General features: G+C 40.1%; 1 protein-coding gene across 11 annotated transcripts in view; it reads right to left on the bottom strand.

The window, feature by feature from the left end:
- The window catches only part of LOC112465730 (pleckstrin homology domain-containing family G member 5-like), an 88476-nt gene that overhangs the window by 26544 nt on the left and 44268 nt on the right, over window positions 1–17664 (bottom strand). For all 11 annotated transcript variants that reach the window (XM_025033444.1, XM_025033441.1, XM_025033443.1 and 8 more), the window contains one exon: window positions 8321–8551. In XM_025033444.1, the coding sequence (XP_024889212.1) occupies window positions 8321–8551 (231 nt within the window). The remainder of the gene's footprint in view (window positions 1–8320; window positions 8552–17664) is intronic.

Raw genomic sequence — 17664 nt, 5'->3', positions numbered from 1 at the left:
GCAATGAGACATTAAAGAGAGAAAAAAGCCACAATATTTTAAAATATAATAATGATTATAAGCGATTACAGTCTCGAGGTTCGCGTATTTCAGCGCGCGATAAGTAAAGCTTCAAACAAATTAGACGTTTATCTAGCAATCTAGTAATATCTATTTAGCAATCTAGTAATATATGAAGAGTTTATGAATACACGAACGTTCATGCAATATTTCTGTACTTGTATGTACGTGTTCTGGCGATCTTTTACGCAGATAACTCCAAGTCGATGCGCAACGCGTCATTCATGTGTCGTTTACAATCTTTACTACGCATCTCGAGTACTTAGAAAATTGGCCTGGCTAGTTTTTCCCTCGCGTTACCTCGATTACTCCGCACCCTGGACGCCCGGATTCAATATTGCCGCCACGTTCGCCCATTCGACTCAATTTTTTTCCCTCATAAATAATGCAGGGACGCGGCGCTCTCATAAATTCGAGTCACCTGGATAGGCCGGCGAGTCAGCCCGTGGAATTAAATATTAAAGCGCAGCATTGGCGTAATCGTCGTCGCGGCAAGCAAAGATTGTTGCTTGTCATCGCCGCGAATTAATTTACCTCGCTGCTACAAACGACACGCGTTCAGCAGAATACTTATCGAGAGAGAAAAGAGAGAATTAAAAAGAGATTTCTTAATAACTCTTCGAAATAAATTCGAGACGACAACTGTTCTGTGCGCGGAGAGAACATACTTTTCGCTACTTGAATGCGCCGGTTGCATGCAAGATCATGTACATAAATCATGCCTGCGAAGGGCGGTCGTTGTTGTTCCTGTTTCTCGCAATGGAAACCCCGAGGGTCTCAAAGTCGCCCTGTATAACTGCAATTGTCGTAAGTCATAACACATCTCGCGCGCGTCGCGAACTTTGCAACGTGGGGTGCATAACGAGGTATAAGGCACGTTAGCTACACAAGTGTTTCTTCGGCTATATAATTTTGATGGTATAATTGCGCAAGAGAAAGAGAGTGACTGTACATGTATACATCACGCTCGAGGGCTTACATGCCGTTCCTCCGTGAAATTTTGTTTGTATTATCGAACTTTCCTTTCCATTTAGGCTTAGAAAGTATGCGCGCTACATGCTACAATACCCACGCGTTGCATCGAAAAGTTGATTTGCTAACTGTACAATGTTAACATAGATTAACAGATTTAACCAAATGCCACAGTAATTGCCAAAATAATCACAGCTGCTTAGCAAATACTATAATCAAAGCAGATATATAAAGATTTAACAAGCATTTTATTGCTACATTATTTCGCTATGTATTATTATTAAATACAAAGGCTTCAATATATTATATTTCACATTTTGTAAAAGTGAAGTTTTCATTTATAAACTTTTCACAAACCTTTTCATAACTTATTCGTTTTCCGCTCTTTGTGTTAGATTACTTTATTAAGATCCGCGGCGAAGATTTTAATAAGAAATATTTAAAATGGAAACTTTTCATAGAATAAACCAATAAAGATTAATTCTTGTAAGCTGGTAAAATAGACTTCTGTTCCAAAAATTTTTTAGCATATCATAAATTTCTCTCTGCCTGTAGATTTTATATGATGAGGCACGCGTTTGGTAAACACGAAATTAGGAGAGAAGATAATCTCGTCTGTTGTCAACATACTTTCGATTCGTATCTGTGTGTCGTCATTGAAATTGATTATTTTTAGATCCCTGCAGGGCTCTGTCCCGGAGGCAATCGTAGTACTACTGATCCACGTTTGCATAATATCAATTCGGCTTTCGGTAAGGGATAATCAGAGAAGCGGGACTCCGTTACTGCCCTTCGGGGATGTGTAATTCACCGCCCTTCCGAAAGATAAATACTTTGGAAGTTCGTGACAATGATACTAACATGCGTGTGAATGCTTAATGAAAATTCCTCCGTCGCTTTCTATAAGGGAGCGAGATTGTATAAACATTACCGTTTATCATTCTTTATGGTGATTGCCTTCATAATGACTTTTCATGGCTCTTTCATTACATCTTGAATTTTGGGATATTAAACTTGAACGCGCAAAATAATTCTGCCATATTATCTTCGAAAACATACGGTGTAAATAACATGATAAAATAAAAAAAAATACTTGCGTCGGCTACATCTGACTGACTCGGAAGTGAATTTTTTTTCCGAGCAATCGCTTTTTCTTTAATCATCATGCCTTTTCTACCATATGATTAAATTGGAAATTATTTTCTCTTTCTTATGAGATGACGACCTTATATTTTTCTCTTACATTTTTTTCTTAATTATACTAGGAAATATTTCTTTTTATATTTTCTGCGATATATAATTACTTTAATTGTGCTTTTCTTAACACCGCGCTCGTAAATAACTCAAATTTGCTTTCAAGAAACTTTTTTTCCAACGAATTTTTCTTCTGTCGAATAATTCATACGTGAGAAAACTATTAATCTATTCTCACCGTAAATAAAAGACGTTAAAAGACGGGAAGCAAAAAATTATCCGAGCGCCGCGAGTTTGACAAACTCAATTTTTGTCGTATATTATTACGTGACTTGAATAAAACTAGCAATATGTTTCAACTTTAGTCACGACTTTGTTAAATCGCACGAAATTTTGTAATAAAATTATATAACGCTGTGTAAAGAGAGACAATGAGCTTTTAAAATATTTCGTCGATACACGCTCCATATCTATCTATTCGTTCGAATCGCGAATATCAACGGCGAGATTTTCTGTGCACATTTTCTTTGCGATTTTATATTTGATAGCCGGCTGATTACATGCTCGTTCTATCGTAGCAATCCCGCACAAGTATCGCCGTTCATGTTTTTACGTCACAGGCGGTACGTGTAGGCGTAGCTGCAAGTAGTCCAAATCAACGCCTACGCGGCCACTTATATTTCAGTAGATTACGTATAGATGTAAACCTCATTCATGTAGTGTTTACTCTTTCGTTCCTATCGATCTGTGCACATGCCGGTTTGCGGTTTGGTATTCTCCCGAAATGGACCTTACGCCGTTACTGCAGTTTATAAATAAAATTCGATAGTTTTTATACAAGCAAGATAAAGTGCCATTTAGTGTTAAATTTGAAGAATAAATCTATAAAATTTTTTACTACGAAAAAAATGCATGGTAAAATAAATTATATAAAAATTAATTTATACAATGGCGAAACAACTGTTGCTTTTAAAATGATTGTAAAATCATAATTTTAAATCGATCTCTTTTATCAAGCCGATATTTCACATTCAAAACGAGATGTGTAAAAAATGACGTAATCGAGTACTTTTATGTGAAAACCTTCTAATTCTCTAGAAAGCTTTACGAGGACATTGGACCACATGGGATGATACCGGTAAAGCTCGGGCTGTACTTTGCAAATTACTACTCGTTCGTATCGTTAAAAGCTCACTTCGTTGTAACCGCAGTCTAATCTATTAATTCGATCTCATTTCTCGAAAACGACGATGATACGGGCCACGAGAACCACCGACTTTACTCCACGGAGGTTTAAAAAAAATCCCCCTTGCGAGCCATTACGTTCCAGAGGCCTCTGCCGACCACTTGTAGCAGAAAATTGCAGTAATTTCGCACTCTCTTGCGATTCGTCGAGATTTTTATGCCCATTAAGATGCGACCTTGACGGCGAGAGTGCGGTAAATCCGGGTAATTTTGCAACGCGGAGTACGCTCGTTCAGCTCTGACGCTTTCGTATACGAATAAACGACCTGCTATACTATTTTGTACTACACTATAATTTACGGCACGTGCTTCTCCTTATGAATTATTTACATTGTAATTGCTAAATTATTGCAGCCACGTTGACAGTAATGGTAAATAAGAAACGAAACAATTCTTCAGCATAATTCCTATAAACAGTTTTTATATATTTGCATATAAATCTAAATTTCTATTAAATAAATAAGAAACACGAGTACGCGAGTAATGTAAGTCATTGTATATACATTGGCGACACAGATTTTTTTTTTATTAAAAACGATAATTATGAAAATTTATCCGTGCGACAATATTTTAAACATGTAAGTACGTTACGTGTTTAAAACTACCGTCGTAATTTCCAACGTATCCTCATTAAATCTGAGCGACATATAATCCATTTTATTATCTAAAATCGCACGAGAGAGAAACAAGAGAGAGAGAGAGAGAGAGAGAGAGAGAGAGAGAGAGAGGGCGGAGAGAATTATGCAATTATTTCCACATATTCTCCAAACTGTAATTTCATTATCTAAATTATTGTGGATAAAAAATGTAACAGATATAGCTATCGATTATGTTCAGCGTTTGGTTATTATTGTCCACATAAATATCGATGGTTATTAACGACCACATAAATATCGATGGCCCAATATACAGTAGTGTTCGCAAATCATTATTAATGCTTGATTTACACTGAGCTTAAATTCCCTTGTGTCCTTTATACATTTTTGATTGGGTTATTCACTCGGCAAAGCTCGTCGGTGATGTTAAACCTCGTTAATAACACACAGTCGGGCTTCAGATACTTATATAATTAATCGATGTTCGTATTTACTATATAATGAGCATCCTCTATGAGCTCCTTTTTGAAAATGCACTTCATACAACAGATTATAAGACCGGTAAGACGACGTCTTAGGAATAGATTAGCGTCCGCGCGGTTTTTAAATTTTGCTTCATGCATTTAGCGTGTATTCTGATAAATAACTTTTACTTCGCTCATTACGTACGCTAACCAAATTAACGTCGAAAATTAACGTATACTAATTTTGTTTCTTTACGATTGCGTTGAAACTGTAATAAGTTGCGGTGTGTTACGTTGTGTTTCATCAAGTATTCCACACGGGGACGCGTGGAATATTCTCCGACCATCGTCCGGCGTTGTACACAATACTCGTAGTTTTACGAAACCGGATCCGGCTAATAGCGATTCCGTGTTTCGTCCTGTTTTCGTCTTGTTTTCTCGCCGCTGCAGCGCTGCGCAGTAGTTCCTCCGGATGTCTAGATTTCGTATTCCGGCGGCTACTCGCTCGCCGAGGGGATCACACAAAGAAGCTCGTCCCCTTCGCAACGGACGACCCGTTGAATGCCTGCGCGTGCTCGACGGCGCGGCGATTGATCGTTTAGCGCAGCTTTGCGCTAGGTGCGACTAATTGTAAGTGCGTTAAGTTTCCGTTAAAGTAAAGTTACCCGAAGTTATTTCAAATTGTCTGGCGTACTAGAGATTCTGTTGCCGTTTTACTTTCATGAAAGTTTTAAGGCGCTTTCGTTCTTTTCCTTAATCGCTCGTGTTTAACAAATCGCTCACACTTTTGTTTGTTTTACGAGAAAAATTGTTTCAAGCTTATCCGTAAAATGTTATACGTAACCACATTCATATATGCGCGAAGATCGTATCATCGTATCATCTCGTGTGCAACGCGAAATATTTACGGCACATTTACTCAAGAGTGAAAGAGGGGGAGGAAGATACACACATTCCGGTATGAAAATAAAGGGATCTCGCGAACGCGAGAAGTTCGATATAACGAGAGAGTTTTCTCTTCCTACTCCGCTTTATCCCAGCGCGACGAATGAATAAAATGGATAAAGCGAAACACGACCAAAGCGAGCTCTCGTCGTCATTGTATCGCGAACGTTTGAAAGAAACATTAGCGTTGCGTCCGTATCTTTTGCGCCGTTTGCGGGACCAGCCAGAGATGTAGGTATCTTCCGTTGCTCGAGCACGAATTTCAAGCCGATAACTGAATGGAAAATGCACGGTGAGTGGCCACGAAAATTATGCAAGTGATAAACTGCAATACTTCCGCTTCGGCCGTGTGTTCTCATCCTTTCGCCACTCAACACTGGTAAATTTCATGTACACGATAATCGTAACGTATGTGATATCCACTCGCAAGCGAAACTGTATCCACCTGTACATATCAAAATGTGTGGATTGTCTGCTACACGATATGCAGCGGGTCGCGTTGCACATTTTAACGTACAATTTTACTCGCGAATACAATCGAGAAGAACTCGATTCTTCGCAGTATTGAGAGATACCTCCGATGGTCCGAGCGACGCGACGCCTCGCTGTAAAGCATCTCGGACATCGTCCAAACTGCAGCCCCATATCCCAAATGGAGATCCTATGTCAGTCGCTGAATTCGCAATGAAATTCGGATTGAGTGTACAATGGGACAGTAATATGCAATTAACGACCTTTCAATGGACCATCCATATTTATGCGTTTAATTGCATATTCCGATAACATAAGTAATGCAAAAGCGTTATTTCCATCATAGGCGACATAAAATATGCGCAATTATTTTGCGCCCCGTCGAGTGACGGCAGAACTAATTTCCTCCTTCTGGTCGACGATAAAAGAACGGTGTAGAAAAGCGTTTACTGTAATTTACTGTAATTTAGGGTGTTACAGAGGTCATATCTATGTCGCGGATCAGCAGCATTTTATCGCCTTAATCAACATTATTTTATTTCTTTCGAGAGAGAAACTATTACGGCAATTAGCATATTTTTTTTATCGCCGATCTCTGTAAATTAACAGGCAGATGATGCAAATGAGAGCGTTAGCAATGTAAACCCTTTTAAATAATTATACGCTTCATTACACAATATTATTTATAATAAATAAAATATGTCACGGATAATTTAATATGCAAGATGTTTTGGAAAAGGACGACTTCTGTAAAGAAAATGGTAAAATAAAGCGATAAAAATAAAAATGTCCTACAAATATAATATCGAAATTTAACAAAATAAAATGAAAGAGGCTTGACATTTCTTTGAAATATTTTTTATAACTGTTGTAGGTACGAATGCAAATCCACTGTGAAAGAAAAATTCTTCGTAGCGTTTGCATTTTATATGCTAAATAGCAAATCTTGTAAACATTCCTTTCTGAATGGAGTTATATTTGACTTTTCTGCAATTAGATTCCAGGATTAATAAGTACATTATGTCACGCGTTGCAATAGGAATTACGAAATACCATTCGTTAACAAAGGGAGATAATCAAACTAACTTTAATTGTACTAGGGAATTGTTCCGCTGGCATTGCTGGCAGTTTCTGACATTTCATTATACCAGCCGGCCTGTTATCATTTTCTTGCTGTGTACGCTAGCATAGCGCTGCGCGTAAACGTCGCCGTATATATCCATAAAATTAATTTGTCAATCCGCATAATCCCGCATCCATGTGACAATCACGCGAACGCAACGAAATTACATTGAAAATAGAACAAAGCTTCCTCCGTCCGCGGTGTCGTGTAATCACTCGCATCGCTGTAAAAATTTTAGCCATTTCGCTTCACTCGTCACTTTCTTATCTCTTTTCCACTCTGTGAAAGGCGCTACTCTTGAGCAATACAAAAAACACCTTATCTCGTTCTGCCAACCGGGCGTTAATTAATTTGCGCAATATTTTAAACTCACACTCTAAGCACTTTTTATCGACTCTTTTTAATTTCGCAGTAACTTTCAGAGTTATCTCTTACTTCGCTTCATCTTCCTTTTCCTTCCAATTATAATATTAAATCTTAGATATTAAAATATAGAAAAATTAAAAAAAAATATTGTTTATACTCTAGCAAAGAGGAAAACGTAGCTCATGATTACGTTTTTTAAATTTTTTAATTGTTATATTTTATTTATTTAACTTTTTCTATTTGAAAGTGAAAAATGTTTTTCGAAAAACGAACAATGTTTACTAACGGCAAATCCTAATTACAATCCTCGTTGCCGCTCTTTGCTTTATCCTCGCATACACTTTCGTATGTCTCATTCCGGGCAAACATTATCGCCAAAATTCACTCAACAATTTGAACAACTTTGTACCGGAATGTAACACACTCGGACGTTTACACGTGTCACTATTTCGTTTACATCAGGCCCGTGGCACGTGAATAATTGGAACTTACAATCAGAGTTAATTGCCAAGTTATTTAATAATGAAACTTCGGCTGTTTCGTAAAACTGTGGTATGCATTTAGTTTTCGGCCGAGGAAAAAAGTCTTATTTGAGACTTTTACCGTTAACTGAATTAAAGTTTCTTCCCTTTAATTAAAAATGATACGCTAGTAACAAAAATACAAAAACGCAGGGGAGAGATTATGTATAGTAAGGGATGTTTCGTTATAAATTATATATTATAAAAACCGCAGCGAGATATTCGCGAAGTTTAAATTGAGAGGAGTAAGCGAGGAAGTTCAGGAAGTGCTCTCAAGTATTCCGCCGGAAAATAAGCGTGTCGCGAATCATTCCCGGTGTGACCGAAGAGGCATTTGCCAAATATTTGCCGATAAAAACTCACCTGAGATCGCGAGAGCTTGTGCCTGCGATTAGAGTTCGCGATCTCGGCGGGTGTCGCGCTCGGTGCGAGAAATCGAATCCGGTTGCACTCGATGCCGAGGGGGTGGTGTTGCAGCTGATGGGGCTGCTGATGGGGTTGCTGTTGCGAGGTATCGCTCTCCAGATGATGCTCCCCCGTGTCCAGCATGCTGCCGCCCAGGGAGTCCAGCTGTGTTAGCGACCTCGAACGCACCTGTAACGATAAAAAGTGACGTTTGTGTGTTAAAAAAAGGCATCTTGAAAATTGATTCTGGTGACTACATGAGAAACGTATACTACGTGTGCGATTTTTAGTCTGCACATTATATCGAAGAATAATAATAAATTATTAACCTTATTATTATTAGCCTTTCTACTCCCAAGCGGGGCGAGCCGTCCACCCCATAAGTAAATGATTTTTTTAAGAATAATTTTGCCAGAAAATTTTGATAATTTTTGTGGATTTTTCGAATTCATTTTTAAGGTATAAGCTTTTATATTTGAGACAAATAAATACATAAAACAACATTGTACAACTTTCAAGAAGATAAAACTTATTTACTCGAAGCAAACCGTTCGTCCCACTTGGGAAGCTTATGTCTAGGAAATCAGCGTGGGAGTTGAGAAGTTAAGATATATCTTTATATCATATCTCTATATACTAGAGAATGTATTTGCCCTTCTGACAAATGAGAGACTCTCTTTTGGAGCAGAAAATCGCGATTTTAAATAATCAATTTTGTCAGAAATTTATCCTATTTCTTCAAAAACCATACCTATATATACTGTTCTTGTAATACTCGCCTAATTAGCAGTAGATAAAGTTCAGTTTTTGACACAATACTTCTTAGTATCGTTCAAAAAAAAGGGGAAAACACTTTTCTCCTTCAGAATTATATCATTCGATGTGATCATCAAAACTTCTTAGACAGAACAGTGAACTCATATAAATTATTCTGCTTCTATCACTGCAAGCAATCTCGCCCCAAGTATCCCCCGTTCCATCTAGCTTTCTCCCTGCAATTATCTTCCAATTACTCGCTTGGAGATCAAGCTGAACGCCTCGGAATTGCGAGCGCGAATAATGCGATCCGTGTTATTGCGGGCGTGCGCAAACGGCCAACAATAAAACAAATTTGTGGCCGCAATCAAATGCACCGGTATGCGCGAGACGCGTCTTGTGAGAGAAGGGTGAGCGAGCGAAGCGGAGGGTGACACATCAGCGAAGGATGGCCGATCTGCCATTAACGAACTCGTGGCGTGGCGGGATGTAAACGCACTGTATACGGCTGACTTCCTGGGAGATAAATTCCGGAGAAACCTTCGTGTATAGACGAAGCGGGTCACCGAAAGATCGATTTATGTGTGGAATCAATCCCCCCTGCTGTATCTCGAGGGACCCTCGTCGTTCGTTATCACGATTTACTTGTTGTGCTCCCCCTTTTCCCTTCACTCGTCGCAATAATTTACTGCCGCGATGTGTCTCTTCGAAGGGATTCCTCTCGCCTGCTCTCTCTCTCTCCCCCCTCTCTCTCTCTCTCTCTCTCTCTCTCTCGCTCTCTCGCTCTCTCTCTGCTATTGGCGACAGAACGCGTGAGGTATAATTGAACGACTGGGCCACGAGGAGAACGAGTTTTCGTCATTTTGCATACGACGGTTTTAAGCGAAGTTGTCCTCAAACGACATGTAACTTTAGACGACGCTGGAAATAGGGAAGAAAATGCAACTGGCGTTAATTTTACAACGAAAAGCTAAGCGTGTCACTGCCCAATTTAAAGTTAGAGAGAAGTAATAACCATTTGTAAGACCAATTAAAAATAATTACGTTAATTACGGACGAATCATGTAAATTGCACAATGTTTAATACATATATAGTATATAATCGTTCTTCACAGAAATTCTTCACTTTTAGGTGATCGATCAAAAGATATGTTTCATTTCCGAAATTATGTCAAAAGTGTATATTTTCCTCGATATTTTTCTTTAATATTAAAATCTTTCCAAAAAGAAAAACAGAAGTGAAGATTAATCGTTGTACTTTTTAACATTATAAATATTAATCAGTCTTGAAATACTTTCGATGTGTGATGTAAGGGTAACCACCCATTTTGAGAACAGTTTGAAGAAAATTTTCCCTATAAAAGCATTTATTCGAGAACCCACTTCGTATAAGAATAATACGAGACACTTTCCTTCAGATGGTTCTTCAGAAAACTCTTATAACTTACGGTTCCTCCGAAAATAGCAAAACGCTCCTGCTCATACGTACGCCTTTATAAATAATTCGCACAATGATGGCCGATTGTTTTCGAGGCAGTTTTGTTGTAGACATGTAGACATTCGTATAAATAATAACAAGTTATCAAGTGTAAAAACTTTCCAAAAATCGCACACGTCGTTCTGACGTGATCCGTCGATGAAAACACTAAAATAAATATAATGTGTTAAAGTGACATGACGCTTATGTAGGAAATAAAGATTTCGTAAAAATACGCAACGACTTACTGAAGTATAATTTGTTAAATCGGGAGTAGAATGTCCGTCATTAATTACGCAGAAGATAAAATTCAACGATTACACAAATATATCTCGAACAAATAAATTTGATTATCATCTTGAAGTCCTCAAGCTTCCCCTATTGTGCTTGAATCGTCCTAAATTTCTAAAGTGACTACGATTTCCATTCTACCGCAAGCGATATAACGGTTTCATTCGACAGGTCGTGATTGAGTTACACACATCTCGGGGCGTTTAGGGCGAAAACAGGATATTTATACCGATCCAGAGTGCGTCGTCGTGTCGAATCCTTTTTAGCCGTCAAAGAGACTCCACGAGGCACAATTATCCTGACTGATGGAAGCACTCGAGGCGATTTGCGCGATAGGGACCAGGCTGCTCGATAATAGCTCAATGACAATATCCGCCAGGAGTAACTCGCGAGTTATGGTCGCGCTTGAGGATCACGTTCCCTTATATATCCGCTTTTCCTTTTCACCCCCGCTTGGTGAGAAATCTAAGGTTCGCTTGAGAAATTCGATACTCGGCTTGTCAATTACTTTTTTAACACTATACAATTCCTCCCTTTCTTTCTTTTGATTTTTCGACGACGTTCCGAAAGTGGGTAGAAACGACAACAACTTATTCTCTCAAAAAGAGAGAGAGAGAAAGAGAGAGCGAGTCAGATCGCAGGATTCGAAGAGAAAACTCAATTACGCCTTTACGGTATCGAGGACGCCGATACTTTCGTCCTCTCTGTACATACTTTGATGTATACACTTCCGTCGCGCGTGTTGTTTACCCATCGATAGGTCCGAGCCGATCCCTGGGTGTCTTTGATCGTTCGATTTTATTCCACCCTCGGTCTCGTAGGGATTCGCAGCTGCGGTGTCGTCACCACGATATGTCGTCGCGGTGGCGGAACGAGAATGAAGGCACGCGAGATGAAAATTGTCCACTGAAGAGGAACACACGTGTGATGCACTACGATCATCGAAAAATATCGAAGTTTGTTTCTCACGGTCACCGCAGAGGCTTTGGGTCGCTCTTCGCGACCCTCAAGGATACCGCGTTTACGAAATACGCAATACGTTCTATCCCGAAAACACGCTCATGCATATAAATAAGATCCCATGTACGTACCGCGCGCGGCTTATGGGATTCTTTCTCCAAAAATAGAAGAGTACGATTGAGTCACGAAATTTTTAAACTCTGCCGCGTATAAATAAAAGAGGGGCAGATAAATATACAAATACGTTTTAAATATATAGGTATATATATATAACATATAAAATATTATTTTCTCAGTCCTTGGTATATAAATAAAACTTACAGAAAAAGCTTTAAAAAAAAGTTTGCCAAAATCCACAAGTAATGATCTATACACCTTATATGATCATGCGTTATCTATTGATAATGATAACAAAAATATAAAATATAAAACACATGAAAATTAGACACATTTTTAATAGTAATAATTTAGTCAACTGTATTCTTCAATTTGCTACGACAGTTTTAAGCTTACAAGTAAATCATCGATCACGAAAGAATAATCGACGTTAAAAGAGTCAACAATTTAAAGTAACTTATTTAATTTGAGATTTCGTAGACATCTCGACACGTTATTTGTCCCGTTTAGATGAATTTGTTTTCTGCACGCTCCGTTTTACGCTTAATCTTTCATTCTACCGCGACGTTCCGCTCAATTCTTCGCGAATTTCTCGATACGACGCGTTTCCCCTGATTTTGCGCGCTCTCTGATTCCGACATTCTACGAATTTATCGTGACGTTGCGGACGATATATGTATATCTGCGCGCTTTTATATTATCCCGCGGAATTCTCCCGCAGCCGAGGGCCGTAACGTATTTTATTTTACGAGAGAGTGTCGTATGCGGAACGAGTATTAAATCGTTCCGCATATGATCTTACTTCTCGCTGATGTCACCTCTTCCATTTATTTCGCTTTATGTAGCGAGTCTCGCGGAGTCCCCGACGTAAGTCGTGCGACACACGTCAATCTTTATCTCGTGATACGACATGCGATACCTCTTCCGTACATTTTGAAACAAACATTGCGCGTTATTCGGAAGGACGCGGTGTATTACGTCGCGATTTGATTTCCTGGGGGTAATTCAAGGCTATGAATTCTTCTAGAGCGAAACGTTTTTCCTGCATATACGCGAACGATAGGTTCTTCGACGAATTTTTTTTCCTCGCAGTTGCCTTTAGCTCGCGCGTTCAGCTTCTGTGCTTCTCTTGTCTCGCGCTTTTGAACTTGCGATGAACGTTGCGAAAGTATGGATTCTCACGTCTAACTGAATTCGTATAGTTATTCGCGACGTCTGTCCGTTTAAGAAATATGTTTTCTTATTTTCGGAAAATTCCGTGCCCATTTGTTGTCGAATCCCTAAATTCTCGCCCAAAATTCCGACGTCAATTACGAGCGTGCGGTTCCGCGGTGAAGATAACTTATCTAAGGTCGAAACTGGCATTGTTCCACGTGATCAAATAAAGTTCTCATTAATTAACCCCTTGGTTAATCAATCCTCGTCAAGTCTCGGCGATCACATAAACAACAATATCGCGTAAGATCGCAGCTGCGCCGCCCGTTAACGCCGAAATCGCCGATTCGACGTAGGTATAGTTCGACGGGCGATTAATTACCCGGAAACTCGAATGCGAACCGCCTATCGATTAGTACAGCGAGAATTGAATCGCTTCAGATTCCGGCAGCATTTCGCAGTTCTCAAGCAATGAAACGTTTTCCGATTTCCGAATTTCGAAGCGCGCGGGCTAGCAAGGTTTCCTGCGTAGGTACCGAAGAAAAGAGTGTTAATGTTTTCGATAAGGTATCGCGTAAACAATTTAACGTACCCGTACGAGACACTCGGATTTCTTCAGAAAATAGAGAAACGCTTGAAATAAAAACAGATATGAAAAAAGCAAATCATTTCTGCAGCATCACGTACATCCATCTTTCGGAGAATATAAATCTTTTATGGCTGCTGGCTTATGATGCGATATATTTTTAATTTCGCTTTACGGGACATCTTAAAACATTCGCGCAAGCCATGACCCGAACTATCGACCTTCATAAAAACGAAATATCCATTTTAGATTACAGTGGCGCGATACCGTTGTCGCGCGCAGTACCTTTTTTCGCGAGTTCCTTGCGTCTCATGCCCACGCGGCTATTAAAATGCAAATGCGCGAGTCTCGCTCGCGAGGGCGGTTCGTAAAACTTGTGTCCTTAATATCTGAAACATCTTAAAACATCGCCAATAATGATCCGCGATATTAGTCGTAAAGCGAGTGTGTTACGTACGTATAGTCCGGCGAACGTTAACCCAGAAAACGACGCATTTTATGGAGTAGCTGAAAATGCTCGATGGTTAATGCGCCATGTAAGTTTAATATTGTGACTAGCACGTGGGACGCGCCTCTCCCTTTACTCTCTGCGATCCTGGAAGAATCAGCGGTAGGATCAACGGAGGATCGCTGCAATGCGGTTTCTCGCGTTACGCGTATCCCGATTTCCTTCCGGCCGCTGTTCACCGAAGATTACGCGGGTTTACCGATTGTCAAAATTGCATCAAGGCAACGCAATTTTTGTCGATCTCCCATCTAAACATGACAGACGTTAGATATTAATATATGCACTGAAAAAAAATTTGTTAATCCGAAAAAATATTTAGTCCGATACGTTCATCTAAACATTTTAATTAGTTTAACTAAACATTGGTTGAATTAATTAATTCTTGATTAACCGAAACTAATGTTTAGTTAAACTATAACTAAAATGTTTAGTTGCATGGCACGTATCGGACTAAATATTTTTTCGGATTAACAAATTTTTTTTCTCAGTGTGTTGATCACTACTTTCTAAATTTACCGCATCAGGTACGTTAAATTATTTTTGCCACTCATATGACGACATCAACCTCGATTTCCCGGACTTTTCCACATTGAAGATTCGATTTAACGTCTGTCATGTTTAGATGGGAGATCGACAAAAATTGCGTCGCCTTGACAGTCGCGGCCGTGACAGTCGGTAAACCCGCGTAATCTTCGGTGAACAGCGACCGGGAGGATCGGGATACGCGTAACGCGAGAAACCGCATTGCAGCGATCCTCTGTTGATCCTACTGCTGATTCTTCCAGGATCGCAGAAAGTAAAGGGAGAGGCGCGTCCCACGTGCTAGTCACAATATTAAACTTACATGGCGCATTAACTATCGAGCATTTTCAGCTACTGCATAAAATGCGTCGTTTTCTGGGTTAACGTTTGCCGGACTATTGCGTAACACACTCACTTTACGACTAATATCGCGGATCATTATTGGCGATGTTTTAAGATGTTTCAGATATTAAGGACACAAGTTTTACGAACCGCCCTCGCGAGCGAGACTCGCGCATTTGCATTTTAAGTCTCCTGGATGGTCAGCCGAGAACTCTGCGTTGACGGTGGCGACGTACCGTCGCGGCAGAAATCAGAACTCTCTCCTCTCACTCTCTCCAATGGAGAATTCTGTCTTGTGACATGTTGACAACCTATTTTGTTGTGCGTGCTATTTCTTTATCATTCGCTCTGTGCTTGTGTTCTAACGTTTAACGTATTCGTGAAAGTCGTAAAATTGGCCGAAAAGTAAGATTTGCATGCGGAAGGAACGTTTTCACCTCCTTTCGATAGTCGTTAAACGGCTGTTTTTCCCGTATGTTTAGGCTTCGTTTTATGGCTGGTTTGTTTATTGCCGAGGGAAAAGGGTAGTTTTCGGTCAATTTCGGAAGTGTTCTGAAACGATCTATAGTGATGTTTTATTGAAATGTCTTTTTATTTGAAAATGGCATGTACAACAAAATTGGGTGTTTTCCTCGCCTCGACAGTAAGAATCCAATATGGCCGCGGTGACCATCCAGGAGCCTTAATAGCCGCGTGGGCAGACGCAAGGGACTCGCGAAAAAATGTGCTGCGCGACAACGGTATCGCGCCACTGTAATCTAAAATGGATATTTCGTTTTCTGCTACTACTGATTCGCCGACAGCGATGCTCTTCATCAGCGTGGACTCGTCGGAATGAAGGTCGTAATTAAAATAGAGCAAATGAGGTCGGCGACGACGGCTAATTGGATCGAGTGGGATGGAGAATGACGAGATTTCGCGCTCGCGTAAATTCGGTTATGAACGATGCCCGTGATCTCAGAGTTTAAATCGGCAGGCTCAGATTAACTCGCGATTCGTCGATGACGTTTGATTGCGCGAAGTTACGCGAAGAGACGTGCAGCACGTTTTCATACGCGGCCTCTCGATAAAACGCTGATCGGCTTATCCATAAAATATTCTCGTGAACACGTTCCATAATTCTGGGTGAAGAGATATTTCATATTTACTGATTTATATCTAGAGTATTCAGCAAGACGCAAGGACGTTATTAAGAAGTCAACGTAACTTTTTCAACTTCCAAATTGGTCGTCTCGTCAACGCGACGACTAAAATTAAAATTCCTTTGAAGTGACGCTTATTAAATTAAAAGTTCCGATACTTATTTGCCTTTCTGAGCTTTTCTGATTAACGAGAAGCCTTTTATCTTCAACGATTCGTAATACAACTTATAAAGAATTTCTTCAGGAGGAATCTTCTCCAAATTGCACAAAGCATCTCCAAAATGCATCTCGTTTTTTTCACAACGACTGTCTTGAATCGCGGTTCGTTATCGTCTATCACATAATTGGTGTAGGAGTTCCGTTTCCGGAGAATACGACGGCACTCATGACGTAATCGGCTAGAAGGATCCTCGAGAGTAAGGTTGGGCACGAGCCTTCGCGGAACTCTCTCGTTTCATCCCCCGCTTTTAATTGAAGACTTTCGTCATCGCGACGGCGCGATTGCGTAAAGTAAACTTCGTCCGCTCCCTTAAATCTGTTCTCACGCTGAAATTGACCATTAACGGCAATACACCCTTAACCGTCATCCCTCCTTGACCTCACCTGTTTATTCTCCCTTTCTCTCTTATTCCGCTATATCTTTTCGCACGCCCCGTTTATTCCCGTTTCCCTTTTCGTCGTATGCTTTTTGCGACTCTCGCCTCGCTTTAGCGCGCGCGGCGCGAAATTACTATATACGTATAGGCACTTAGTTCGTCACAGATGGAATTATGCTCCTCTTCGAAAATGAAAATTAATCGAGTTCTGAAATAGAGGCGTGCGACGACTCGATAGCTCATTTACACGAGTTGTTATAATCACGTACGTAAAAGATATCGGCAGCTATCGTCAGAAGTGAAACGCATTCATTCAAGCGCAGAAATTTAACTATTTCTCAAACCGTGTCTTATATAGTAAATGAGGCGGCGAGTCGCAACGCCGAGTGCAAAATATTATACCTACCATTGTTATCACGATCGACACTAATGGAAGTAGAAATGCGAAAAATATAAAATGTTGTAAAAATTGATAACGCGCAGATAATGAGTTGCGGTTTGATGAATTATCGGGGCCCATGTATCCACAGCTCGCGTCATACATACGCGCCATTAAGCACCTCAGATTATCCGCCGGTGCGATAATATATCAAATCGAGAAGCAGTGGTAACGGCGCGCGATGGCCAGACGGCGAAATGGTCGAATCGATGATTAAACGGGCGATTTTACTGCACCGTAAACGTCGGACGCCCGAACGCTACCGGAACTTTCGCGTCTCTCGTGCAGGAGAAGAGTTTCGCCGGATAGCTAGGGAAACTAATTGCGCGACGACGAACTGCACGTGGATTTTATCACGCGTAAAGCTTCATAAACGGCGGCCGGACATTCGTTCATTCGTCCGTTCGTTCG

Source organism: Temnothorax curvispinosus, unplaced genomic scaffold (assembly GCF_003070985.1).
Source record: "Temnothorax curvispinosus isolate PA1 unplaced genomic scaffold, ASM307098v1 QBEX01015443.1, whole genome shotgun sequence".
NCBI classification, from domain to species: Eukaryota; Metazoa; Arthropoda; class Insecta; order Hymenoptera; family Formicidae; genus Temnothorax; species Temnothorax curvispinosus.
This window is presented reverse-complemented; position numbering and strand designations above follow the sequence as displayed.